Source organism: Schistocerca piceifrons, chromosome 2, assembly GCF_021461385.2.
Source record: "Schistocerca piceifrons isolate TAMUIC-IGC-003096 chromosome 2, iqSchPice1.1, whole genome shotgun sequence".
Lineage (NCBI taxonomy): Eukaryota > Metazoa > Arthropoda > Insecta > Orthoptera > Acrididae > Schistocerca > Schistocerca piceifrons.
Genome location: NC_060139.1, coordinates 834,954,766 through 834,982,219, shown reverse-complemented (window position 1 = coordinate 834,982,219; position 27,454 = coordinate 834,954,766). Strand labels below are relative to the sequence as shown.

Genomic DNA, 27,454 nt, shown 5'->3' with positions numbered 1-27,454 from the left:
CAAAATTGAGGAAGCCATAGTTTACTTGATGTTTGTTTCTGGTGAAAGCCCTTGTTTTCTAAATGATGTTAAAGAGTTCTGTCTCTCAATAAATTCTTAGCCCAGTTCTGTTGGTCAGAATTATTGTAAGCATCTTTTGTGTATCAGTGGAAGAATGAATAGCTGGGTATACAAACAAGCTACACCAGGTGAAGCCTACAATGAGGCCAAGGCAGATATAATTACAGTTACTCAGCTGGAAAGAAGTGACCCTAACAAGACGAAAGAGTATGGCCCTCCATTATGACATGAAAAAAATCGAACAATGGAAAATCCAGGATGGAATGTAACATCCCATCTCCTACATGAAGAAGAAACTCCAACTTGTGGTGCTTCTGACATGTTGGGTATTTTGCACAACGTCTTGTCTGATTTTGTGGTCTCTTCAGGGGGTGGGGTTGAAACAGCAGAAATTTGCCAGCTTAGCGACTTCAACTTTGAGTTGAATGTGCAAATAGTTTTTTAAAGTTTTCCATGTTACCTCGTATTTTACCCAAATTATTAGGTATAACTAGAATATTAGTTTCAGAGTGGCTGGTTGAATAGGAGTTGCTTCATTTTCGACTTTTTAATGTACTAACCTATATCCAATTTATGTTTACGGTGCTTCATCTGATCATTGTAGACTTCGCATGGAAGACAAAAATAAATTGTGCCTTTCCACACTGCAGTTTGTAGGATCTAGAACAGTGGTTCTGAACCTGGTCTATACCACCCACTAATTATTATTATTATTATTATTATTATTATGTGCTTTAATAAAGTTACTTCCTAATTTATAGGTCACAACTACTGTGGAACTGGTGGGCAGTTAGAAAATTTTATTACTAACAGAGGTATTAAAGTGAGTGGTACATGAAAATGGTTGACTATGCCTGACTGACATGGTTAAAATAATTCTGTGTTTTGTTTGAAGCTATTTATATAAGTTAAAAGCACAACATGATGGAGGAGGGTGATAATGATATTTATGTTCAAAAAATACAATTTAATTTGTTGCGTATGAGGTTCAGTGAATATTGCTTCTAAAATTCCATTTGAGTTGATGGTTTGGACAGTTCTGCAATACTTGCACAAGATTTGTCATGTTTCCATTAACACTATCTCCTATATTTCTGTTCTCACTGCATCCTGAAATTTTAAACAGAGCTCTCATTAGGTTAGGCAGTGTTGATCTCAGGGCATCACTTATGGCAGGCACTATGTTAGTTGCCACCTGCCACATATGACTGTCGCCGGTCATAAAGTGTAGTGCCACAGTGGTTAGCACTGTGGGCTCACATTCAGGAGGATGGCTATTTAGTTCTCTCTATAGCTATCCAGGTACAGGTTTTCCATAGTTTCCCGTGCATCACATAAAGCAAATGCTGTGATGATTCCTTTGAAAAGGACATAACAAATTTCCTTCCAGATCTTTTCCCCAACCTGAACTTGTGCTCTGTTGTTGATGACCAACTTGTCAATAGTACACTAACATCTTCATTTTCTTTGCTTAGGTTCTCTTGCGAACTATTTTGTCATTGATATCACATAGCCTGGGACTGACACACAGATTTCTGCTTGCCATTAACATTGTCAGCATTGTTTGCTGCAACAATGTGATTAGCTGCTGTAAGAATGTGTTAATACTGTTTGCCGAAGACATCCAAAGTGAAGTGAATATTCACCATTGAAGATTTGAACATACTTAGTTATCCTTCTTCAGACATCCATTCATTACTGAAATTGCTGAAAGTTGTGTGAGTTTAACTAGCAAAATCCTCAGAATTTTAAATAAAATATTGAATTTCATTTTGAAATAATGGAGTTCAGTTTAGTTACATATATCTTTTAAATAGCTCCATATGTGTCATGGAATTTATATTAGGTTTATTTGTTAATGATGTAACCACTCATTGCTTAAGCGAAGAGTAAATATATTTCTGGATGTTACAAAGTAGTTTTGATTGTTCTGTAATTGGGAAGGATTCGCCACCATTTTCTTCGTTTTTTTAATTAACTGCATACTGCAAGGTCCATCATAGCTGAAAATCTACTATGTTATATTCCTGTACATTATTTTGTACAGAAAAAATGTTTCCTCTTTTAAATTGTTTCTCATCAAAAATATATCGGTACACTGGCTGATCTTTGGCACTAGAAAGAAAAAAAAATCCATATTCTATGAGATATGCACCCAGTTACTTAATAGCAAATGAAGTGGTTGTACTAATGGTAACATGTGTGTCTCAGTGGTTTCTTGAGTAAGTGCCAGACTACAAATCCAAAGATCCTGTGATTTGCCCCTAGTTGATCTTATGGCCGTTTTTTCTGTCACTTCTTCTTTCATCTCTGGCAGTGATTTGCCAGTGCACCATTGTTCAGATTACATGTTTAACTGCAGTTCCTCATATTATTGATTGGGAAAGTCATTTCATAGGCTAGAGGAAGGCAAAAGCAAACTACCTCCAAAAGGACCATGTGTAGTAAAGTGCTGTGGTGTTCAAACCTTTTAATTGAGGAAACCTTTATGTAAGTGGGCATAGCTCAATAGATATTACCTCGAATTTTAGTACTGCTGTTGGCTGTGGTAGAGTTGCTGTTTCTAGTGTTCATTACTCATAGCTGAGATGACTCACTTTGCATTTGAATAGTTTTGGCTTCACTTTTAGGTTGTGAATGACTGAACTTTCTCTAAAAGAGTCTGACAAATTTTGATTTCTATCTCCTACAATACAGGGAACCTGCTTATCTTTTAATGACAGAAAACCCTTTATGCTACAATGGGCAGTCTCTTATTGTAGTTGCTGTTGTTGTAAAGTGTATGGCGTTTATTTATCTCAGTGCCAGCCATATTACTATTTTAAATACTTACCTCTGGAAGTTATATATTCTGACTTGTATAATGAATTCTTGTTGAGGGCAAGAACAAAGTGAAATGAACATTCTCTTATATTCCAACTGTAATTAACTTTCATAATAATGGGAAACAAAGATGTGTCCATACAATTAGTGATACTGATTTAAATGATGTTTAATTTTGAGCGGTAAATTGAGCCTCAGATTACTTTCAATCTGTAAAAAATGTTCTTTTATTTCATAGGATGGTGAATTTCCTGGCTTGATTCCACTGATTAACAGTTACTTAAGTGGTATGGATGTTGATGCAGATACACATTGTACAATCCAGCAGTATTTGAAGTTAATACAGCGGAGAGCTTCAGGTGAATTGCTCACTACTGCAGCTTGGATGAGGAAGTTTGTACGCACACATCCTGATTATAAGTAAGTCCACATAGAAAGAAAAATGACACATTTTCTACTTGGAGAAAGACATATAGTGAAGCTGTACTTAGTATTCAATGAAAATTTCAAGTAGTGCAAGAAGTCACAGTGGAATTCTGTAAGACAATATATTTTGAAATGCAAAATTTATTCTTCGTACCAGAAGTTATTTTGCAGGTTGCAATGTCCACATATGGAAAAGAGGTGTGTACTGGAAGTAGTAGTTTAGTGGTCACTGCATATAGGTTCCGAAATTAATACAAATAAGGAGGCGAAAATGAACACAATAAATAACTTCATGTGGAGAAAAAATGCTCAGACTGTGATGGGATGCTCTTGAGACAATAGGGAGAGTCTCCAGAAGATGTACAAGTAGGGACAAAAAAAGTTGAAGCAGAAATTTTGTGCTTTTATGTCAAGTGGCGAGCCCTTTCTTTTCCAGTGTAGTCTTTCTGGAAAATGTGACAGTAGATTTGTAAGGTTGGCAGTGTTACATACCAGGTGTAGATGTATGAAACCAGAATTTGGTTGCAATAATTACTCGTCTGTGTTTGAAACTGATAAAAACAACATTTTATTCAAAATAATCTCCATTGTTATTGTACATTTCTCCCACATCTCTGGCAGGCTATGAATGCCATGGTAAAAAAAAAGAAAAAAAAAGAAAACCAGTTCTTCTTTTGAAGCTAACCAATCAGTGAGCCATTTTCGTACATTTTAATACGAATTTAAGTGTTGTTCAGTGAGAGCATGTCCCAGTGATGCACATAGATGATAATCGCACAGAGCCAAGACTGGAGAATAAACTGCATGCCCTAGTATTTCCCAATTGAATGCCTCGATTGTTTCCCTGACCCGTTTTGCTGTGTGTGATGGGGCATTATCATGAAGCAATATGACTTCATGTTGCCTTTTTCCACATTCCAGTCGTTTTTCATGTACTGCTCGATTTAAATCGATCATTTGCTGTTGGTAGCAATCAGAAAATGGTTTCAACAGGTTTTAGCAGCTCATAATAGATGACATCCTTCTAATTGCACCAAACAAAGAGCTTTGTCTTCTTTCTAAAGCAATTTGGTCTTGTAGTGGATGTCGACGGTTTGCCTGGATCCACTCATGATTTACGACACTTAGGGTTCTCAAAATATATCCATTTTTCATCACCCGTCACCATTCGGTGCAGAAACTACTTTCTTTTGTACCTGGCGAGCAGTATTTCACGAGTGGTCTTTCAATTTGCTTGCTGTCTTTCATTCAGTTCATGCAGAACCCATTTTCCCACTTTCTGCACCTTTCCCACAGCTTTCAATCAAAGAGAAATGGCTTTCTGCATCACGATCAATTGTTCTGCTAGTTCCTGTTGAGTTTGAGTAACATCTTCATCCAATAAGGCCTGCAATTCGTTGTCTTTGAACTTTATTGATGGTTTCTCACGTAAAAATCACCACTTTTGAATTTTTTGAACCACATGAAACACTGTTTTTTCTCAAGAGTATGTTCACCGAAAGCTTAGACAAGCATTCTATGCGATTCTGCAACAGTTTTCTTCCCCACTCAAGCTTGTATTCTCATCTCTAATGTCCTTGTTGATGAGCTGTTATACCCTCATCTGATCCTTCTTCCCTTCCTTCCTTCCTTCCTTCCTTCCTTCCTTCCACACTTGTACTATGGCTTTGACAAAATAATTCAACAAACATTATAAGAAAAGGAAGATTAGGGTTTAGCATCCTGTTTGTGGTGACTGTGCATTTTTATTGAGCTCTTTCTTCACATAGTCATCTCAGAAACGACTACTAGACAACCCATTTTCTTTAGGAACAATCAAACATTTTGGTTTCGTACTATCAGGCAATGAGGTGCAATGTGTGAGGGCATGCTGAAATGCATTTGAATATTTTTTAATGTGAAAACTCTTAATGCTTCTAAAATAAATAAAAAATTGCATTTATTTCTCAACTTAGTCACCGTGGTGATGAACATGTTTCTCCTAGTTAGAGACCAGATTGTTGGTACCATCACAGCAAAATGTTTGACTTTGTGGATGGAGACACAACTTCACTTTTGCTTGCACCATTTCATCACTATCAAAGTGAAGTCCTTGAACGTGTTCTCTGTTTTGGAAACAGATGGATATTGGATGGGGCCAAGGTAGGACTGTATGGAGGATGATTGATGACAGCTGTTACATCTGCAACAATACAACACCTTGAGTTCACTGTCAAGTGTGGTCTAGTATTGTGTTGAAGGAGAGGCTGCTCCCTGTATTGACGAGCTCCTCGAATCCAAAACTCAATTACAGCACTCTGTTTCCCACACACCAATATAGTGGCATTACACATTGCCATGTTACATGCTACAATCTGGAGTTATGTAGCAGCAGAGGACTGCAGAGTTGTAGACAAGAATAATAAGGATGTAGAATGTTAATAACTTTGTTTTTCTTAACCAAGTGGGCACACTGATTTTCATAACACAAGCGGGTGCGTGAAGTACTTTTTACACATGTAAAGAATAGCGCTCTTTATATTACTGAGAGGTAAACATGTAAGAGCAAAGTCATTCATTAAACAGTGATAAAATAAACTTGCATAATATGCACTAAAGCTCTGTTCAATTAAACAATAATGAAATAAACTTTAATTATATCACTTTGTTGCCATGGACAGCTGTTACCCCACACTAAAGATCCAATTGAAGCATAAGATTCCAGCATAAGATCCCAGTCAACTGCTTATTTGATTCTTCATTATCTTGTAGACAAGTGCCTCAATGTGGGACTGTGCTGCTAGCTCATAATGTGGGTCATTTTCTTGCAAGGATTGTCAATTAGTATAATAATAATAATAATAATAATAATAATAATAATAATAATAATAATAATAATAATAATAATAATAATAATAATAATAATCCCCGTGGAGGCCCGGGAAAAGAATAGGCCTCCAGTATGTTCTGCCAGTCGTAAAAGGCGACGAAAAGAACAAACCACTAATAGGGCTAACCCCCCTTTTAGTGCGATTAGTTGTTTCAGGACAGAACTAAAGAAGCCTCGGACAAGCGCCGTCATGGTCGGGGACGACGCTTGAACCCTATGCCCGCCCACAATGGTAACGACACTGCTAGCCAGCTGGAAAATGATTTAAATCCAAATAGAGGTGTTTTGCAGGATATGCTTCCTGCAACCACCCTAGAAGGAAAACAAAGACAGAGGATGAGATGGTCAGATGAAGTTAATCGACACCTCATGTTCTGTTATTACCAAGCAACAAACCTAGGAACCAACACAACTGGATACAGATCACAAGTATACACAACATTTATTACCAGATACCCAGAATTAAAATTTTTAACAGAACAACGACTAGCTGATCAGATCTGTGTAATAATCAAAAATAACAGAATACCCCAGTCAGAATTAGAAAACATCAAACAACAAGTACAACAAATACTGGAACAAAATAATGTGCAATCAGAAGAAGGAAAAATACAGTAATGGACTCAAACATCCCAGAGCAAACAAACAAAGAACAACACGCATCAATTAAACAATCATAGGAAAACGAAATCTTAAGACAGCCACCAGAACAAGCACAAATAGAACACGAAGTGACACACATGTTACATATAGAAGAAAAATTTCAGCTGACATATATAGAATACAAAGACACAAATACAGACATTAGACCATTCTTGCATAGACCGCCAAATAACCCACAAGTCGAAACAACAATAAAAACTATCAACACAATCATACACAACAAAATAAATGAAAACACAACTATGGAAGAGTTACAACTACTGGTTTATATAGGAGCACTCACTACACTAAATATACACACTAGGCAGAGATCAGAATCAACCAACACACAGAAGAAACCCACAAAACCAGCATGGCAACACAGGCTACAGATCAGAATAGAAAAACTGAGAAAAGACATCGGACAGCTAACACAATTTATAAGAAATGAAATGTCAGAAAAAAAACGAAAAAGGTTAGGTAAAATCTCACAACAAGAAGTGATAGAGCAATTAGATGAAAAGAAGCAGAAATTACAAGCGTTGGCCAAACGACTTAGAAGATACAAAAAAAGTGAAAATAGAAGGAAACAAAACCAAACATTCAACACAAACCAAAAGAAATTTTACCAGACAATAGATAACACACACATTAAAATAGACAATCCACCAAACATAACAGACATGGAACACTTCTGGAGCAACATATGGTCAAACCCGGTACAACATAACAGGCATGCACGGTGGATACAAGCAGAAACAGACACATACGAGATGATACCACAAATGCCTGAAATGATAATTTTGCAACATGAAGTCACCCAAGCAATTAATTCTACTCACAACTGGAAAGCCCCTGGAAAAGATAAAATAGCAAATTTCTGGCTAAAGAAGTTCACCTCAACACATTCACATCCAACCAAATTATTTAACAGTTACATTGCAGACCCATACACATTCCCTGATACACTTACACATGGAATAACTTATCTGAAACCTAAAGATCAAGCAGACACAGCAAACCCAGCTAAATATCGCCCCATGACATGCCTACCAACAATATACAAAATATTAACTTCAGTCATTACACAGAAATTAATGACACATACAACACAGAACAAAATTATAAATGAAGAACAAAAAGGCTGTTGCAAAGGAGCACGAGGATGTAAAGAGCAACTGATAATAGATGCAGAGGTGACATATCAAGCTAAAACTAAACAAAGGTCGCTGCACTACGCATATATTGATTACCAAAAAGCTTTTGATAGTGTACCCCACTCATGGTTACTACAAATATTGGAAATATACAAAGTAGATCCTAAATTGATACAGTTCTTAAACATAGTAATGAAAAATTGGAAGACCACACTTAATATCCAAACAAATTCAAATAATATCACATCACAGCCAATACAGATTAAGCGTAGAACATACCAAGGAGACTCAGTAAGTCCTTTCTGGTTCTGCCTTGCTCTGAACCCACTATCCAACATGCTAAATAATACAAATTATGGATACAATATTACTGGAACATACCAACACAAAATCACACATTTGCTATACATGGATGATCTAAAACTACTGGCAGCAACAAATCAGCAACTCAACCAATTACTAAAGATAATAGAAGTATTCAGCAGTGATATAAATATGGCTTTTGGAACAGACAGATGTAAGAAAAATAGCATAGTCAAGGGAAAACACACTAAACAAGCAGATTACATATTGGATAACCACAGCGACTGCATAGAAGCGATGGAAATAACAGATGCCTATAAATATCTAGGATACAGACAAAAAATAGGAATAGATAATACAAATATTAAAGAAGAACTAAAAGAAAAATATAGACGAAGACTAACAAAAATACTGAAAACAGAATTGACAGCAAGAATCAAGACAAAAGCTATAAATACTTACGCTATACCAATATTGACCTACTCATTTGGAGTAGTGAAATGGAGTAACACAGACCTAGAAGCACTCAATACACTTACACGATCACAATGCCACAAATATAGAATACATCACATACATTCAGCAACAGAAAGATTCACATTAAGCAGAAAGGAAGGAGGAAGGGGATTTATCGACATAAAAAACCTACATTATGGACAGGTAGACAATTTAAGAAAATTCTTTATAGAACGAGTAGAAACTAGCAAAATACACAAAGCAATCACTCATATAAATACATCGGCTACACCACTGCAATTTCATAACCACTTCTATAACCCTTTAGATCACATAACATCAACAGATACGAAGAAAGTAAATTGGAAAAAGAAAACACTACATGGCAAGCACCTGTATCACCTAACACAGCCACACATCGATCAAGACGCATCCAACACATGGCTAAGAAAAGGCAATATATACAGTGAGACGGAAGGATTCATGATTGCAGTACAGGGTCAAACAATGGACACCACATATTACAGCAAGCATATTATTAAAGATCACAATACCACAACAGATAAATGCAGACTTTGCAAACAACAAATAGAAACAGTAGATCACATCGCAAGTGGATGTACAATACTAGCAAATACAGAATACCCCAGAAGACATGACAATGTAGCAAAAATAATACATCAACAACTTGCCATACAACATAAACTAATAAAACAGCACGTTCCCACATACAAGTATGCACCACAAAATGTACTGGAGAATGATGAATACAAATTATACTGGAACAGAACCATTATAACAGATAAAACAACACCACATAACAAACCTGACATCATACTCACCAATAAAAAGAAGAAATTAACACAACTAATCGAAATATCCATACCCAATACAACAAATATACAAAAGAAAACGGGAGAAAAAATTGAAAAATACATCCAACTGGCTGAGGAAGTCAAGGATATGTGGCATCAGGATCAAGTTGACATTATACCGATTACACTATCAACTACAGGAGTCATACCACACAATATCCACCAGTACATCAACGCAATACAGCTACATCCAAACTTATATATACAACTACAGAAATCTGTAATTATTGATACATGTTCAATTACCCAAAAGTTCCTAAATGCAATGTAACATATACCGTACAGTTAAAAGGAAGTCACGCTTGATCAAGGTCCATGTCACTTTCCATTTTTAACCAGACCTAAGGTCTGAGAAAGGAAAGAAGATTAATAATAATAATAATAATAATAATAATAATAATAATAATAATAATTGGTGCACTTTATACCCAGGCACACTTGGTCGAGGGTTAAAAAGCTTCAAGTTTTCACAAAAAAATTCCAAAGCATTGCTTTTCAGCATTCCCTAATAAAGATTATTTTGTTGAACAGAAATATTTTTGTATAAGGAAGCAGTAGGACGTGTTGCACCATTAAATGAATCTGCAAGGACCAGGAAGCTACTTGTTAGTAGTGATTTTACTTATATGACATGTTGTATAATATCTGTTTGGAAGCAGTGTGTGATGTGCTAGACCATACTTGTGTACATTTGACACGTGTTTGGAAATAAGTAAAAGTCCCTGTGTAACATGAAACAGATTTCAAATGTGAAACATATCTCAGCAACACTTATTTGAAAATGGCTTAAGGCCAAAACTGGCCAGTAATGTGAAATATATACATGGTGCAATTAAGGCAGTTTGTGTTACAAAACTGACTGCCTACAGTGGTTTTAAAACAGCTTCATCGTTTAGAAGTTAGTGCTGTGTTATATTTTAGTTTCCAGCACGTCATCAGATTGTGACTATTGAGTACTTGCATTGCCTAAAAATGTTCTAATTCAGTTTTTCGGTCACTCTCACTCTGAGTTAAGCCCCTATTTGAGTAAAAAATGGTTCTCAGACAATAATTAAAAAAAGATTTGATTGGAAATAAAATAAATTATTAGTGCAATAGTTGAATTGATTACGCAGAAAGCAAGTTTGTTGCAGAAAATAACATTTCAACATTTGATTTTTATCTCCAGGTTTGATTCTGTTGTGTCAGAGAAGATAAACTATGATCTGCTAAAGACACTTTATGGCATTCAACGAGGAGAAATTTCCTGTCCAGAATTGCTGGGAACAAGCACTCAGTCAAAAACTCAAGACTCAATACCTGTAGTTCTGGAAAGAGCTGAAAATGGTAAGCGTAAGTGGTAAAAATTAACTAAGGAAAGCAAATTTTGCTCCGAAACTGATTGCTTCAGTATAGAGTTTATTCACATTCCTTATTGATGTTTGTTGTGCTATCACAAAATGAAGCATCAGTTTTACTGTGTAATTAACTGGACATTGTACCCTAATCTTCCTCTTTCTTTACTTTCATTTAGTAGTTTCTGAAAATATTGCTTATTATCTCTACTTTGCCATATTTTATTAATTACCATTTTTTAAAGTTTAGGATCTTTTTCTTATTTGAAGGATATCAGAGTGTCAGAATTGGTATTCTACTTAATTAAATTCCCATCAAATTAAGAATTACTAAAACTGATAAGATCAATGATACTGACTTAATTGCTGCGTAGGTCTACTTTGTTTTCACTGCGGATAAAATTTTGGAGGAGGGAGGGGGGGGCAGAGTAGTCATTGTATATCAATATTGTTGTTTGGGAATGAAATCTTAAATTTGCACTTTCTTGTCTGTGTATTTGAGAAGGTCCTTGCATTTGAATGACGTAAATTGTTGCATATGGATGGCTCACACATCTGCCTTTGAAGGAGAAGCAGATCCAAGTAGAACTTCTCACTGTTGTTGTTTTAGTCATCTTGAATCTGAAGACCCATTTGCTGCAGCTTTTCGTGAAAGTCTATGCTGTGCCTGTCTCTTCATCTCTGCTTAAATACTGCAACCTACCTCTACTTGCTTACTGCAGTCAAGTCCTGTTCTCCCTCTGCTGTTCTGGCTCCACACCCCCCCCCCCCCCCTCCCACAGTTCCCAGTTCCCTCCATTACCACATTAAATATTCCTTGATGCCTCAGCATAGTCCTGCAACCAATTCCTTCTTTTAGTCAAGATTTGCTATAAAACTCTTTTTCTCCTCAAATTAATTCAATTCCTCTTCATTGGTAGTTAGATCTACCCATGTAATCTTCAGAATTCTTCTGTAACACCACACTTCAAAAGATTCTGTTTCCTTCATGTCTATACTATCATCCATGTTTCACTTCCATATACGCTGAAGCGCCAAAGAAACTGGTATAGACATACATATTCAAATACAGAGATATGTGATCATGCAGAATACAGTGCTGCACTCGGCAACACCTATATAAGTCAACAAGTGTTTGGGGCAGTTATTAGATCAGCTACTGCTGCTACAATGGAAAGTTATCAAGATTTAAGTGAGTTAGAACATGGTGTTGCAGTCGGTGCACAAGCGATGGGACACAGCATCTCCGATGCAGCAAGGAAGTGGGGATTTTCCTGTATGACCACTTAACAAGTGTACTCTGAATATCAGGAATCTGGTAAAACATCAAATCTCCATCATTACTGCGGTTGGAAAAAGATCCTGTAAGAACGGGACCAACAGTGACTGAAGTGAATCGTTTAATATAACAGAAGTGCAACCCTTCCGCAAGTTGCTGCAAATTTCAATGCTGGGCCATCTACAAGTGTAGCATGCATACCATTCATTGAAACATCACCAATATGGGTTTTTGGAGTCAAAGGCCCACTCGTGTACCCTTGATGACTGCACAGCACAAAGGTTTACACCTCACATGGGCCCATCAACACTGACATTGGGCTGTTGATGGAAACGTGTTGGCTGGTTGGACGAGTCACGTTTGAAATTGTATCTAGTGGATGGATGTGTATGGGTATGGAGACAACCTCATAAGTCCATGGACCCTCCGTGTCAGCAGGGGACTGTTCAAGTTGGTGGAGGCTTTGTGGTGGTGTGGGGCATGTGCACTTTGAGTGATAGGGGCCTGTAATACATCTAGATACAACTCTGATGGGCGACACATATGTAAAGATCCTGTCTGATCATCTGCATCCATTCATGTCCATTGTGCATACCACGTGACTTGGGCAATTCCAGCATGACAATGCGACACCCCACACATCCAGAATTGCTACAGTGTGGCTCCAGGAACACTTCTGAGTTTAAACACTTCCTCTGGCCACCAAACTCCCCAGGCATGAACAGTATTGAGCATATGTGGGATGCCTTGCAATGTGCTATGCAGAAGAGATCTCCACCTCCTTGTACTCTTAACAGCTTTATGCACAGCCCTGCGGGATTGATGGTGTCAATTCCCCCGAGCATTACTTCAGACATTAGTTGAGTCCATACCACGTCATGTTGCAGCACTTCTGCTTGCTTGTGGGGGCTCTACAAGATACTAGACAGCTTTACCAGTTTTTTTGACTCTTCATTGTAGAACTACACTCTGACATACTTTCAAAAAGGAGTTTCTGAAAGTTATGTTTAATATTAACAAATTTCTCATTTTCAGTAACTTCCCATAACCTTCTCACTCAGGCCATCAACAGTTATTGTGTTGCCCAAATAGCACAATTCGTCTATTACTTTTGTGTATCATTTCCTAATTTTCTAATATTAATTTCCTTAGCGTGGCCTGATCTAATCTGGCTACACTTTATTATCCTTTTTTTACTTTTGGTTATGTCTCTTTCAAGACACTATTATGTGCAACTGATAAAGTCAATGTCATTGGTAAACAATAAGGTTCTTATTTATTCTCCCTGCGATGTAATATTTTTCTAAATTTCGCCTTTGTTTCCTTTACTCTTTGCTTTATGTGTAGATGGAACAACATGGAGCATTTGCTATAACCCTGCCTCCACCCTCAGTTTCTGCCACCCTTTTATATACTTCAACTCTAATTACAGTCGGCTTTCCGCATGAATTGTAAATAGCCTTTCACTCCCTTTATCCCATTCCTGCTATCTTTATAATTTTTAGTGTATTCCAGTCACAATATGCAAAAGCTTTTTATAAATTTATAAATGCTGTAAATATGGGTTTGCCTTTCTTCAATCTGTCTGGTAAGATAAGTCCTGGTATCATTATTTATCTGCACGTTCCTACATTTCTATGGAATCCAAACTGATCTTCCCCAGGTCACCGTATACCAGTTTTTCCATCCTTCTCTAGATAATTTGCAGCCATGACTTTTTAAACCTATGGTTTGGTAAATTCAACACTTGTCATCAGCTGCTTTCTTTGGTTTCTAGGTTATTAAGTTCATTTTAAAGTCTGATGATATTTCACCAGTTTCAAATGTTGTCTGTTCTAGGTGCCTTGTTTCAACTTACGTCCTTTGTACGAGCCATGTATATCATCCTTTGACCTTTTAGCCTTCTCTCCTTTGCTTAGTACTGGGTTGCCATGAGAGCTCTTGATCGTTATCCGCCTGCCTCTCTTTTCTCCAGACATTTCTTTGATTTTCCTGTCAGTGACATCTGTATTTCCTACAGTTGTGCAAGCTTCTATCGCTTTGCGTTTTTTGCTTTAGTCATTCTTGCTTTGTCGCCTTGCATTTTATGTCAGTCTAATTTTTTAGACATCTGTATTCCATTTTGTGTGCTTCTTTTTACATTTTTGTATTTTCTCCTTCCGTCAGTTACACTTAACATCTTGTGCATTGTCAAAGGATTCACACTGAGCCTTGTCTTTTTACGTAGCTATTCCTATGCTGCATTCACTATTTCACCTCAGGACTACTCATTCATTTTCTTCTGTATTAGTTTTACTTATTTCTGTCAGTCATTGCGCATTACTGCCTCTGAATAAAAAGTTCTCGGATTTCGAACCATGTCAAGTGATTAAAATTACACAAACTGAGTGCTCCAATACCATTGTGAAGTAGTATGACTACCAGTGGGCTGCAGGTATGCCCTTGTATACAATAGCTGCCAGCGGCAAAGTCACTGGTGTTCGCAGTATTGCCATTTATGGGCATATGTTGACACGGCTTTCGATGTGCCACTTCAGTTGCATGATTACTGGATTGCACATCGTGCTGAGCTGCAGACTGCCATCTGTATTTAGGATGTTATCTGTGATTTTTATTTCAATGGCATCTTTAATTCAGTCCCAGAAGCTGTAAGTGAGAACCACAATGGAGGTTTTGTCAAATCTTATCCAGTGATTGATTTCTAAAGCATGCCTAGCTAAAGCAGATTTCTGGGGATAGCATACTTGATAAAATCTATCGTGCGCCTTCCCATGTGTGCTGATTGTCTGGTAAAACGGCCAACATTTGCAAGATATCTTGTAGACACCAAGGTGTTCAGAGACGTGCTGCATCTTTAACTGATATTAGAAATTGCAGATTTTTGCCAGAGGCCTCTACAATGGGGCAGAAAGGAAAGTTCAGCCACCTTCCACAACACAACAGTGCGGACTACAGATCCTCAGAATGAACCCTCCCATCATCTTGAAGGCGAGAGATATTGACATGGGTGCAATGTAGACACTTAAGAACAGTTAAAACTGTAGAATTCATTAGCTGATCAGCAACTCCTATCCGGGCAGCAGCAGTTCAGAGTGATATGTTTCATTTGTGAGTTCTGAATTTTAATCACAGTTTACTTTATAGCTTCTCCGACTTTATATTGTATAGGGGCTGTGTTTGCTGTGTTCAGGTGTGAGCTGAGTTAGTGACCTCTGCTCGCAGCTCCAGGTGCTCGCTATAATCGCACAGCTGAAGGATATTACCAGTGGCCATTGCTGTGGGAGGCTGGATGTAGAAATAAAAGGTACATCCAGCAAGGTACTCATGTCGCCTGATTGGTACACTACTATGTTCCCCCTTGCTACTACCCGCATTGAGGGTGGCACCTCACCCATGGTCGAGTTGGAGGGTGTTTCAAGATGTGGCAGGCAGCAAAAGACTTTTTGGGGAGCTGATCGAAGGATCTCCCCATTTCATCTGACGAACAGGTTCTGAACACTGTCCGTGGCTGACAAAGGCCCTAGGCCATATGCAGTTGATCACCCTGTTCCAGAGGAAGCCTCTCGAACCGCAGGATCTGGGTATTCACAGAGGGTGGGCTTACAGGTGGTTGGGGGCTCCAATATCAGGCATATAATGGAACCCCTTAAAGAAAAGACTGCCAAGGAGAGAAAGAAATCCAGTGTAAACTCTGTGTGAGTACTGGAAGGAGTCATTTCAGATGTCGAACAAGTGCTTCTGGATGCCACGGAGAGCACAATGTGCAGCCAACTACAGATGGTGACCCATGTCGGTAATAAGGATGTGTGACGCTTTGGATCAGAATAGATTCTCTTCGGTATTGGCAGGCTAGACGAAGTGGTAACGCTTCCAGTCTTGCTTGCAGGATGAAGTCAGAAATCACACTCTGTAGCACCTTTGACAGGGTCAACTGCAGGGGTGCCATAGGGTGGTGGCGTTTTGGGTTCCACTTCGTAGGCCAATTGTCAACTGCACACAGGAGGTGGCTACATGGCTAGCAGTGGCTGCGTGTAGTGAACTGGGCTGTTTTGTGAGGTTAGAGGGTCTCAGGGGGAAAGTGCAGAAAGGGCTCCAATTTCAAAGGGTGCGAGAAGAGTGCAGGAAGATTGTAGACATAGTAACAAGCAGTATTGTAGTTGTACACTGTTGTAGCTGTGTGGGAAGGAAACTAGAGTTCCAAGTGCAAATAGAAAGCACTGCTGCTCAAATCATTATAGGTATCGAAAGATGACTAAATCCAGAGACAAGTTGAGCTCAAATTTTAACAAATGACCTAGCAGTGTTTAGAAACGTTAGATAAAATACGGTTTGTGGCAGTGTTTTTGTTGCTGTTAGAATATATTTACCTCGTAGTGAAGTTTGAGTAGATAGTTCCTCTGAGATGGTGTGGATTATACTTGACAATCGTAATAAATTAATACTGGGTTCCGTTTACCAATCTGCCCCCCTACCCCCAATACTTGATACAGTTGCTTAACAGTTCAAAGAAAACTCGAGTTGCATCACAAATAGACAAATAACATAGAAGTAGATATCCTTGTTGTAGCAAAGCAGCATAAAGCAATCAATAAATACAAATCTTCCAGTCCAGGTAGCATGCCATAAAGGTTCCTTTCAGAGTATGCTGATCCAATAGCTCATATTTAGCAATCATACACAAAACTACTCACGCAATGAAAGATCTGTATCAAAAAACTGGCAGTTGCACATGGCACACCAATACTAATGAAAGAAAATGGTAGTAATACGCTGAATTACAGACCCAGATCACTAATTTCAATTTTCAGTAGGATATTGGAACATATATTGCGTTGACTTCATAAATTACCTTGACGGTAATGAATGGTCTGTAGTCACACAATCAGTGGGGATACAAGAAAAATCATTCTTGTGAAACCTAAACAGCTCTTTACTTTCAAGAAGTAATGAGTGCTGTTGACAGGGATCTCAATTTGCTTCTATATTTGTAGATTTTCAGAAGCCTTTGATGCCAATTTTCACAAGAGACTTCCAATCAAATGTGTGTATCTAGGGAGTATTGCATCAGTTTTGCAACTGAATCCCTTATTTCCTCTCAGAAATGTCATGCTATGGAGTAATTGATGGAAAGTAAAGTAGAACGGAAGTGATACCCTGTGTTCCCCAAGAAAGTGTTATAGGCTCTCTGCTGTTTCTGATCCATGTAAATCTATGCGGTTACCCTATTAACCCGAGAATAAGGCGATCCTGAATGTAAGATGCCCCATTTTTCCAAAGGCTTCGTGGAAAATTTATTTTTTACATTTTGTGAATTAGAGATAAAAACTGTTTTATTGATATAAATTATCTTCCAAAAAGTTAATGTTATATATCTCCAAACTTATGCTATTTATTGATGGTCTACATTTTGGTAATACTAGGAGAAATAAAATAAACAAAAAGGAATGATTATATTAATTATTCAAATTTTTTCCTTTTCTACCTTTTTTTATTTACTAACCCATTAGTCTGTGGTATCACATTTGTAATCATCACCATCCTAATGGAACAGCTGCAAAATTTATGTCTTCATTGTCATAAATATTTGACAGTTTCTTCTGGATATGTTGCTATTTCTGAGGTTGTCGTTATGGTGGGACCTGAGAAAACAGCTGCTTTTCTTCCGAACACATATCAAATTTTTCTTCTGTACTGACACGAGAGTTTACAAGTCTCTTGCTTCCAAACATATTGCCCGCCTGCTGCTCTCTCATTGGCATACACAGCTGACCCACATCTAGACACTTATTTTCTCCTGTAGAAATGAATGCTACTGTGGAGTGTGCATTCAGTTTTAAAGTCAGTCTGATTCTGACTACAGATGGATTCCCGCAAACCACACTTTAGATGTGGTAGATGTTCATAAAAAGACAAATTGTGTGGTACAGGTTCCCATAGTTGGCAACACTATGAAATTTGCTGTTCGCTCTCCACTTCCTGCCCAGCAATCATCATAGCTCTAAGCCGACCTGGTGTCACTGTTCCCCTTTCGTAGGGCTGAGCCTGAGCAACTGTGAAAAACAGACTGCATTATCTTCTAGTGTGCAGGTCACATATAATAACACCAACTAATATGTAATAAAAGATCCCAATTATGATTCATTCTCATTCTTGAACTTTTGCATGTCCCGTGATCTAGTGACGTTTCTTGGTTCTATCTCCACAATGGTCTTGTCGCTGTAATTTATTCTCACGATAACAATTACAGTCAGTTTAATGTGAATTATTTCCTTTGTTAGACATTTCTTTGTGGATTAATTTTCCTTCTTGTTTCAACAGAATGTCTTCATGTTATAAATCTGGTAACATTTTTACCCGGAATTCTAGCACATGAACAGTAATCAAATTTCTCATTTGCAGTCCACTTAATAAATCGTTTTCATGTCCGAATTAAATATTGGTCTGTGTTCGAGATCAAGTAATGTTTACTGTAGGACACCATTTCCATTTTTGAAAGTTATGTTTAACTAAACAATGGCATTGATGCCCATATATGGTATCCGTATGTGTTTGAGAACATGAAACGTAGACCTTTTCCAATACAATAAAAGTTTACAAGAAGATAGAATTTAGTGCTGTTTTCTCCTTCATTTCACAGAATTGTCAAATTTTAATTAGAGCGATAGACTGCTGTAGGGGCTGGTAGTTTCTCGCATGTATCTTATATTAGCACTCCCTGAGTCAATGTCGTGATTGTTCGAGCAGCGTCATGTTGTACCAAGTGCTTCATCATACTAGGAAATCTCGAACCTGTTGGAATGCGAATAACATTTGCCAAGCCCTGCCCATCCGAAGTCTTCAAAATAAATATAACCGTGGCCTCAATAACCAAAGCTTCATCTCTGCATGGAAGACGACCCCTAAAAATGTAAGACTATCCCTATATAGTATGCTAAAAAATGTAAAAATGTTGATCTCAGCAGCAATAGTTTAATCTGCAAATATAAGAAGACACTGTATTTTTTGAGTGACGAATGTGGGGAAAAAACCTCATCTAATGAGAAAAACTGTGGTTTCATCCACAAGATTACAAAAAGAAATCTGTTAAATTTCGATTAGATGATAAATCAAAAAAATCTAAAGGCTTGTCAATGTGACTAAATACTTAACAATTGCAATTATGATTAACTTAAGCTGGAATGATCATGTAGATAATGTCAATTTGACTAAATACTTAAGAATTGCAATTATGATTAACTTAAGCTGGAATGATCATGTAGATAATGTTGAGGCGAAGACAAACCAAAGACTGCATTTTACTGGCAAAACAGGTAGAAGAAGATGCAACAGGTCGACTAAAGAGACTGCCTACACTATTCTTGTACATCCTCCACTAGAGTATTACTGCGCTGTAGGGGATCATGACCAAAAAGGATTGATGGAGGACGTCGTAAAAGTTCAAAGAAGGGCAGCACATTTTGTATTATCACGAAATAGGGATGAGAGTGTCCGGGATATGATAAGCCAGTTGTCATGACAATCATTAAAAAAAAAAAAAAAAAAAGAGAAGAAGAAGGGGTGGGGGCATTTCTTGCTGCGGCAAGATCTTTTCATGAACTTTAAATCGCCAACTTTTTCTCCTTTGAATGTGAAATTATTTTATAGTCATCAACCTACATAGGAAGAAATGATCACTATAATAAAATAACGGAAATCAGAGCTTGTACAGTAAGATTCAAGTGTTCATTTTTCCCATATGCTGTTAGAGAGTGGAACAGAAGAGAAGATGGTTCAAAGACCGCTCTGCCAGGAACTTAACTGTGAGTTGCAGAGTAGTCATGTAGATGTAGAAGAAAGGTCTTAATTTTTGCATCTTTGTCATGGGATATTCCTGTGTGTGATACAGTAAGTGGCTTTGAACAGGCAGTCCGCAAGCTCCCAAATGAACAGTAGGCAAAATTTAGGGTGTAAAGAGCCATATTCTCATGACGCAAAGTTACCGGCAGCCATCATTACCAGAACTGAGCACAGCAGTCTGCTAGCACTACGAAATGATGAAAGGATTGTGATCCATCCTGCTGATAAGGGCAGTGCATCCATTAATTTGGAATACGTGGATTATGATACGAAGATACTTACTGCAAACTCCCATGCAGCCCAGCATTGACAATAATGAAGAGGACATCAGAACCTCTCAAGTGCTTTTTGTGGAAAACAGTGTGGCCAAAAATAGTCTCCCACAGGCACCTACACCACCAACTGCTTATGCTTTATGGAGGATCCACGAGGACAGGTCACCATTGCACGTCGTCATATCCACCATTGGTTCACCAACATACAAGCTGGCAAAGTATTGACCAGTCTCCTTGGTCCACATGTGTGAGACTGCGAACTCAGTAGATTTTATCAGCTGAATTAACAGTCTTAGAGTTGGTGAGGGTGACCTTATGGTTAGTTTCAATGTGGTGGTGCTGTTTATGAATGTGCCTCTTAGAGTCTCTTTTAATCAAGTATTGAGTTCTTTGTGAGTGACGTGGGTTGAGTTGTTTAGGCGCACTGTTATGTGTTCTCAGTTTCTGTGCAACAGCCAGTTTATGATAAGGTGTTTGGCATTGCATTTGGTAAGCTGTTAGCTCCGTCTTCTTGGAGAAATTTGAGGATGTTGCCTTTGCCATTAGAGCCTAGTTGTTTCTTTCAATAGACTGATGACATATTCGTCATTGGACCCTATGGGTATGAGAAACTTGACAAGTTCTTGGAACACCGGATTGGCATTAACAGTAACATCCAGTTCGTGATGGAGGTAGAAAAAAAGATAATACACTGTCCTTGCTCAACATCCTCATCTGCCGCAAACAAAATGGATGCCTTGACCACAGCATCCATAGATAACCTACCCACACTGATCTGTAAGTGGTTGCCGTCACTCATCATCACCTGGTACATAAGCATACTGTCTTACAAACTTTGATGCATCATCCAAGAATGATTTCAGATGCTGATAGCCTGCCTCGTGCTGAGAAACCTAAGCAAGGTCTTCAGGAACAACAGCTATAATGTTCATTAAATAAATGAAGTGATTTAAACAAGAATCACAATAAGATCACTAACGAGGAGCAGGGAAAGAAACTTGCTTTCATGCCATTCTGTGGCTCTATGTCAAGTAGTATTAGCTACCCGCTAAAAAGACACAAACTAAAATCAATATTCAGGTCCCTTGACAAAAATCTGTCAATTGCTGAGACCAATTTAAAAGATGCAGCAGGTATTAGAACACTTGGGGTCAACAAGATATCTTGAGAGTAGGGCCAATTTTATGTTGGACAAAAAGAATGCACTTTGGAACATTGTAGGAAGAAGCATGAGATGTTTTTATTGCGTACACTACCCTAAGAAATCATTTTCAGCTGAGCCTTCTGTAGAAAACAGTCATCAGATAAAATTCGACAGGACCTCCGTTTTGGCTTGCTCTAATCTGGGGGCTGTTTAATTAAAGACACCACTGAAATAAAAATCTTCGATAACACCCTAAGTAGAGGGTGATGTGGGATCTGTTGATCATACGATTCAAGCAGGCCCATTGAAAGCCATGTCAACATATACCCATATACGGTGATGACGTGAACACCAATGACATTGCTACTGGCAGCTATTATATAAGGGCATACCAGCAGCCCATTGACGGTCATACCGCTTGACAGTGTGACAGTGGCGAAGGGAGCACTGGGCTGAAAGCTTGCATAATTTTAATCACTCTACATGGATTGAAATCAAAGAACTTTTTGTTCAGTGTTATCACTGTGAGACTTTGCATTCTTGCACTAAATAACCTTTGTTATTATAACTTATCCAGGTCCGATTGCCTTTGCTACTTTTTCTTCTCTTACTGTGACATTCCAGTCCCCTAATCACAATTTAATTTTCATCTCCATTAATGTGCTGAATATAATCTTTTACTTCGACCTACATTTTTTCAGTCTCCATTATCTGTGGAGCTAGTAGGCATTTACAGGGTGGATTGTATAAGATGTAGCACTCCATTTATTTTGAGAATGATTTAAAGATATAAGAACAAGATATTTAAAATATGATAGTAAGCACAGGTGTATGTAATTTGATTGCATGATAAATCTCTTTTGGTTTAAACTGAGATATTGAAGAAAGTATGGTTTTTTAAGTTCAACAATATACCCTTTTTACCAGCATTTAAAAGTTAACACATGTTAATGGGTGGCATTGAAACATTCCACCAAAGTATCAGAGAAATGTGCTAAAAGTGAAAGCCAAGGTGGCCAGAATTACATGTTGTGGTGCAAAAACCAACAAGTTGGGCCGCCATACCAGTTGCTGTCGTCATACGCAGCAAGAAGATAGGCTTATCTTACAAAGATGAAACATAATTCCTGTTGGTTTTATATTTTATATGACAGTACATGGCCAGCTACATGGAACTGTACTAAAAATAGCTATTATTCATTTACCACCCCACCGTATCTGTAGGTGATAAAGGCTTTTCACTGTGGCTGAAATTGTTAGTGGTTGCTTTGTCAGATGAAACTACCGTCACCATTAAAAATGAGGCTCATCAACAAGTACAGCTGAGTGTTGTTGTTCATCTCTCACGTGTCTGTCTATAGGGCTACCTTTACTTGTGTTTCATGCTGCGTGTTTTACTTGAGCTTCTGGGGTGGTGGTGGTGGTGGTGGTGGTGGTGGTGGTGGTGGTGGTGGGGGGGGGGGGGGGGGGTTGAGGGAGGAGAGAACACCCTTATATGTTGACCAGAAAATGTGCTTTTGGTATGATGGTGTGGAATTGCCATCAATAATTTGGATGCGGTGTTTTCTCTTCACTGGAACTGATTTGCCAGGTTTGTTGCTGTATGTAAAGTGATACATAACAAGCATGGGATATTTGATTAGGTGCAGCAGAATCTCATACTCTGTTGCTGCAGTTGCACTGAGTTTTGTTACTTTCACATTTAGCAACTGTTAAGAGAGTGTGTAAACAGTTGCAGTAACTCTGGGTTGCATTGGTGCTAAACTGATTATACTCATATCTCCTTGTAGACCAATGTTTTTAATATGAGAAGGCTGAAGGTAGTGCCTTTTCCTCCAAACATTTAATGAAACACCATGTATTTATCATAATGAAGTATCTAGTAAAGTGATATATACATACATTTGCAATTAACTGAAGGCCCCCCCCCCCCCCCCCCCATGTAGCTGTAAAGTGTTTTGTATGTTCATTAATTGTTGCATATTTAATAATTTTCTCATTATGCTAATGTTAAAAGTGGATGTTTGTTTGTTTCAGGTCTGATCAGTTCATGTGGATAATAGGATGATTTGTTTGGAGTGCAACAAACAGACCAAGCTGGCCTTGCATTTTGTATGTCTGTTTATAATATAGATACTGAACTAGCCATTCTTGTGTAAATACATAGGAAAGGAGATATTTTTAAGGTTCTGAAGACAACTTCAGTACTTTTTGTTACAGATATACACTTGTCTAGTACCTGTTTCCATTGTTACGTAGAATTTATAATGGGATGTCTATAAATGGTGCTCTTGAAGGAATGCAAAGTGAACTCTTGTTTTTAAGAGTGCAGGTCTCTCTTAAAAAATCAGTCATTCCATTATACTTTCATTGTATTTTGATTTTATACTTAAAAGCATTTTTGTTTCATTTGGACATTATTTATGTACCAAGTATATTGCCAATTGATAAAATCATGCAATGATTTTAAGGGATCAATATATTTTCAAGTTTAAATCTATTAAGTTTTATGTAAATGACTGCATTTTTAAAATCCCACCATTTTCGCTATGTTGTTGCGACCTGCAGTTAAAACTGACAGTTACTGTAAATGTTTCCTACATCATGTGTACATGGATTATGAAGTGCTTAATAGGATTTAATTAATAGTGTCTACTTGGCCACATAGTATTCACAGCTTTTTAACATTAGAATTTAAATACATAAAAAACAATGTTTTGGTTAACTTTTAAATATGTGTAACATAATCTGAAGAGCTTTCCAACTGTTCAAAGGAAAGTTAGCCACCACTTACGTAATTTCATAGAAGTGTGAAATACAAGAAAGTTTTTAATTTAACATAACTGCATGCCACATTTTGCATCTCAAGCAGTGAACTTCATTATATTTTAAATGTGGTGCTTTGCCTGCTACTGAATGATATTTGTGGATGAGTCTGATACATGGGCTACACCTTAATTGATGGCACAAACATTTTTAAGAATAGGTACTTACTGTTGCACATGTGCAGCATCAGCACTTTTGAAGAACTGCATTCTGGTGCTCATAAAATTTTTTAAAAGAAAAATTAATGGCTCTCAGTAATTCTTTGCTTATGTTTTAATAATGTAATAATATTAATAAAAAATGCCAATTCATTCCAATTTGATAAGTCATTCCATAAGGCCAGATCTTTCATACTGTGTTACTGAAGAAGTGTGCCGCAGTTCTAATTGATTCAGCTATTACTGTCATGAGAAATACTAATAGCAATGAGAAATGAACATCAGAATCATGTTTTAATTCATTCCATTAATATATTCATTGTGGGGACTGATTATACAAAAAAAAAAAAAGAAACAAGAATTTGTGTTATTGTGGGTAACCTGTTACAATGTTTTATGAAGATGATTTCTTTAAAAAATGTCTCATAAATGTAAAATTCATAGTCTTATTACCTGGTAATGCTAATTGATTCACAAGTGTCTTCAGTGTGTTAATTTGCGCGTTAAGTTTGAAAGACATTCCATTTGAGAGATCTGTTGATCTCTGCTTCACAATGAATCCACCACATCTCTCAGCAATATCAATATTCTCCCCCTTCTACTATTTCCTTCCTCTCCTACTATGCCCCATCCCCACCCCACCCAAAAGCACACACACACACACACACACACACACACACACACACACACACACACACACACACAAAAGTCACGTGACAAAATAGTTATTCTTGTGAAGCTGTGAATTTATTTGTCATGTTAATGTTCATCATGTACAGGTGCTTTGTATTATTTTTTAATTGTTGTTCAGGAACATTGTTTCTGTATAGAAAATGTACACAATTTTTTCACTGTGGTGCAGCAGTTTTATCTTCTGCAGATCTAGTGAGATGAACCTGTCAGTTTTACTCACTGTTTTGTAAACAAAAGATGAATATATATACATATATGTGTGTTGCAAACTTATTTTGTATTTATTTGTACTATTTTAAGATGAAGTTAAGATATTCTGTGGCATAAAAGCAGGAATAGGTTGGCTAGAAATATATGGTTTCTTTTCGGCAGCCATAATCATCATACTGTATGGTTGATAAGGGATTTCCCAGTAGTCATAGTGTTCCTTAACATCTTCGTTGTTTGTTAAACTTGAACAGTTGAGAAAATTCCAATTGCTGAGTCAGTTGACATTGTTGGCAGTTGTGAATAAGATTGTATGCCATTTGGTGATATTAATATGCTAACTAACATGGAAAAAGTGGGATATTATAATCAGAAATGCATGAAGGTAATTTATTTCATGTGTGTAGAATGCAAACAACTGTTAGAAGCAAAGACAGGAGACTAGAATTTTTTGAGTCATCTGAGACAAACAAATGTGCTGCTGTTCTGTCAAAGGTATGAGCTCATGAGCTAGTAATAGGAATGATAAGGAATGTATTTTGTGCGTGCAGTGTCATCAGTTTCCTCTCAGCCTGTGTCGTCATGCTCCACATGTGCCCCCTCCTGCCAAGTGACAACTCTGAGCACATATTGTGGTTTTACATAGGAGCCCCCACCTCCACCATCTCCCCTCTCTCTCTCTCTCTCTCTCTCTCTCTCTCTCTCGATTGTGTAATATTCACTGTGTTTGTGTAATGGTGCCCATGCTAAAGATTGAATACAACTACAATCCATACTAAAGATTACAATCCATACTAAAGATTGAATACAGCTACAGTGTACACCAACACAAAAATCAATATTCAATGTTTACCGTACACCTGAAGCACTTGCAATAAACTGAGTGAGCATCATTAGTTGTTGCAGAATTCACTTCATATCCCCAACAACCATCTTGTAAGCTGCACAGTGCTCTAGTTTCTATAATGTAACAACATTTGCTACTGTGCCAAAGACAGGTGCTTCAACAAGGGAGGCAATTTTTTTGGAAAATCAGGAATTCTCTAAGTATTACATTTTACATGGAAAAATTGGGGAAATCTCAGTGGGTTTTATAAAATCTCGGGGGATTTTGTGTTTTTTAACCTAGTCTTTTTATTTTAATTTTATTGAGCTTTATAAATCACAATTGTTGAAATACTTAATACTATATTTACCTGATTATAAGACAAGGATCTTTCCCAAATCATCATCCAAAAGATAGGAGGAGGGGGGGGGGGGGGGTTGTCTTATATTCACAGGTTTAACTTTTGCTGCTGAGGTCAATGTTTCTACTGTGTTTAATGGTGATTATAGCGGTCATCTTACATTTTCAGATGAACACTTGGCCATTGAGGTTTCGTAGAAGTTATTTTGAAGAATTCTGAAGGATAGGGCGTAGCAAACAATACTTTTGTTTGAATACACTTGAGATTCCTGATACATCAAAGCACTCAGTACAATGTCAATCTTGCTTGAACAATCGCTTGACATTTGACTTGGTGCAAAGGATAGTTTAGGAGGTATGAATTATCCACTACAACAGTCTATTGCTCTGGTTAAAAATAGACAATTTTGTGAAACACAGGAGGAAATAGCATTAAATTCTATCAGCTTACAAACTTGTGTTGTATTCGAACCAGTTCTCAAGGATCTATAGAAACCGTGTACAAACATTCATGTTACTTTTTAAGTAAGGCTAACATTCCAAGGCAAAAATGTTGTCTCCCGAAATCCATTACTTGATTCTGAACCCAGGTCAATATTTTATTTGGTTTTGGAGAACTAATGATTTACCAGGTGGGTTGCAAATGAGAAATTTGGTCACTGTTCACGTCTTGGAATACTGGGGAATAACATCCCCAGCTTTAGAACTAGATGGTGACATTTGGATGAAACGAGAAAGAAAATTATATCACGATGAAAAGTGTAACAAATGAAAATTGCATTAAACTGAAAGCAGTTGTTATCACAAGAATAAATTACAGTGGAAAAGCCCCTTGTGTAGATAGTACCAATAGATATCACTAGATTGTGGGATGAGCAAAAGTTCAAGAATTGGACTGAATCGTG

The 27,454-nt window shown here is 37.5% G+C and overlaps 1 protein-coding gene across 1 annotated transcript in view; it reads left to right on the top strand.

The window, feature by feature from the left end:
• Positions 1 to 25,171, top strand: part of LOC124777025 (glutamate--cysteine ligase) — a 114,900-nt gene extending 89,729 nt beyond the window's left edge. Inside the window, exons 10-12 of the mRNA XM_047252281.1 lie at positions 3,122 to 3,303; positions 10,780 to 10,937; positions 23,517 to 25,171. Of these exons, the coding sequence (XP_047108237.1) occupies positions 3,122 to 3,303; positions 10,780 to 10,937; positions 23,517 to 23,539 (363 nt within the window). The 3' untranslated portion in view covers positions 23,540 to 25,171. The remainder of the gene's footprint in view (positions 1 to 3,121; positions 3,304 to 10,779; positions 10,938 to 23,516) is intronic.
• Positions 25,172 to 27,454: the final 2,283 nt, after the last annotated feature.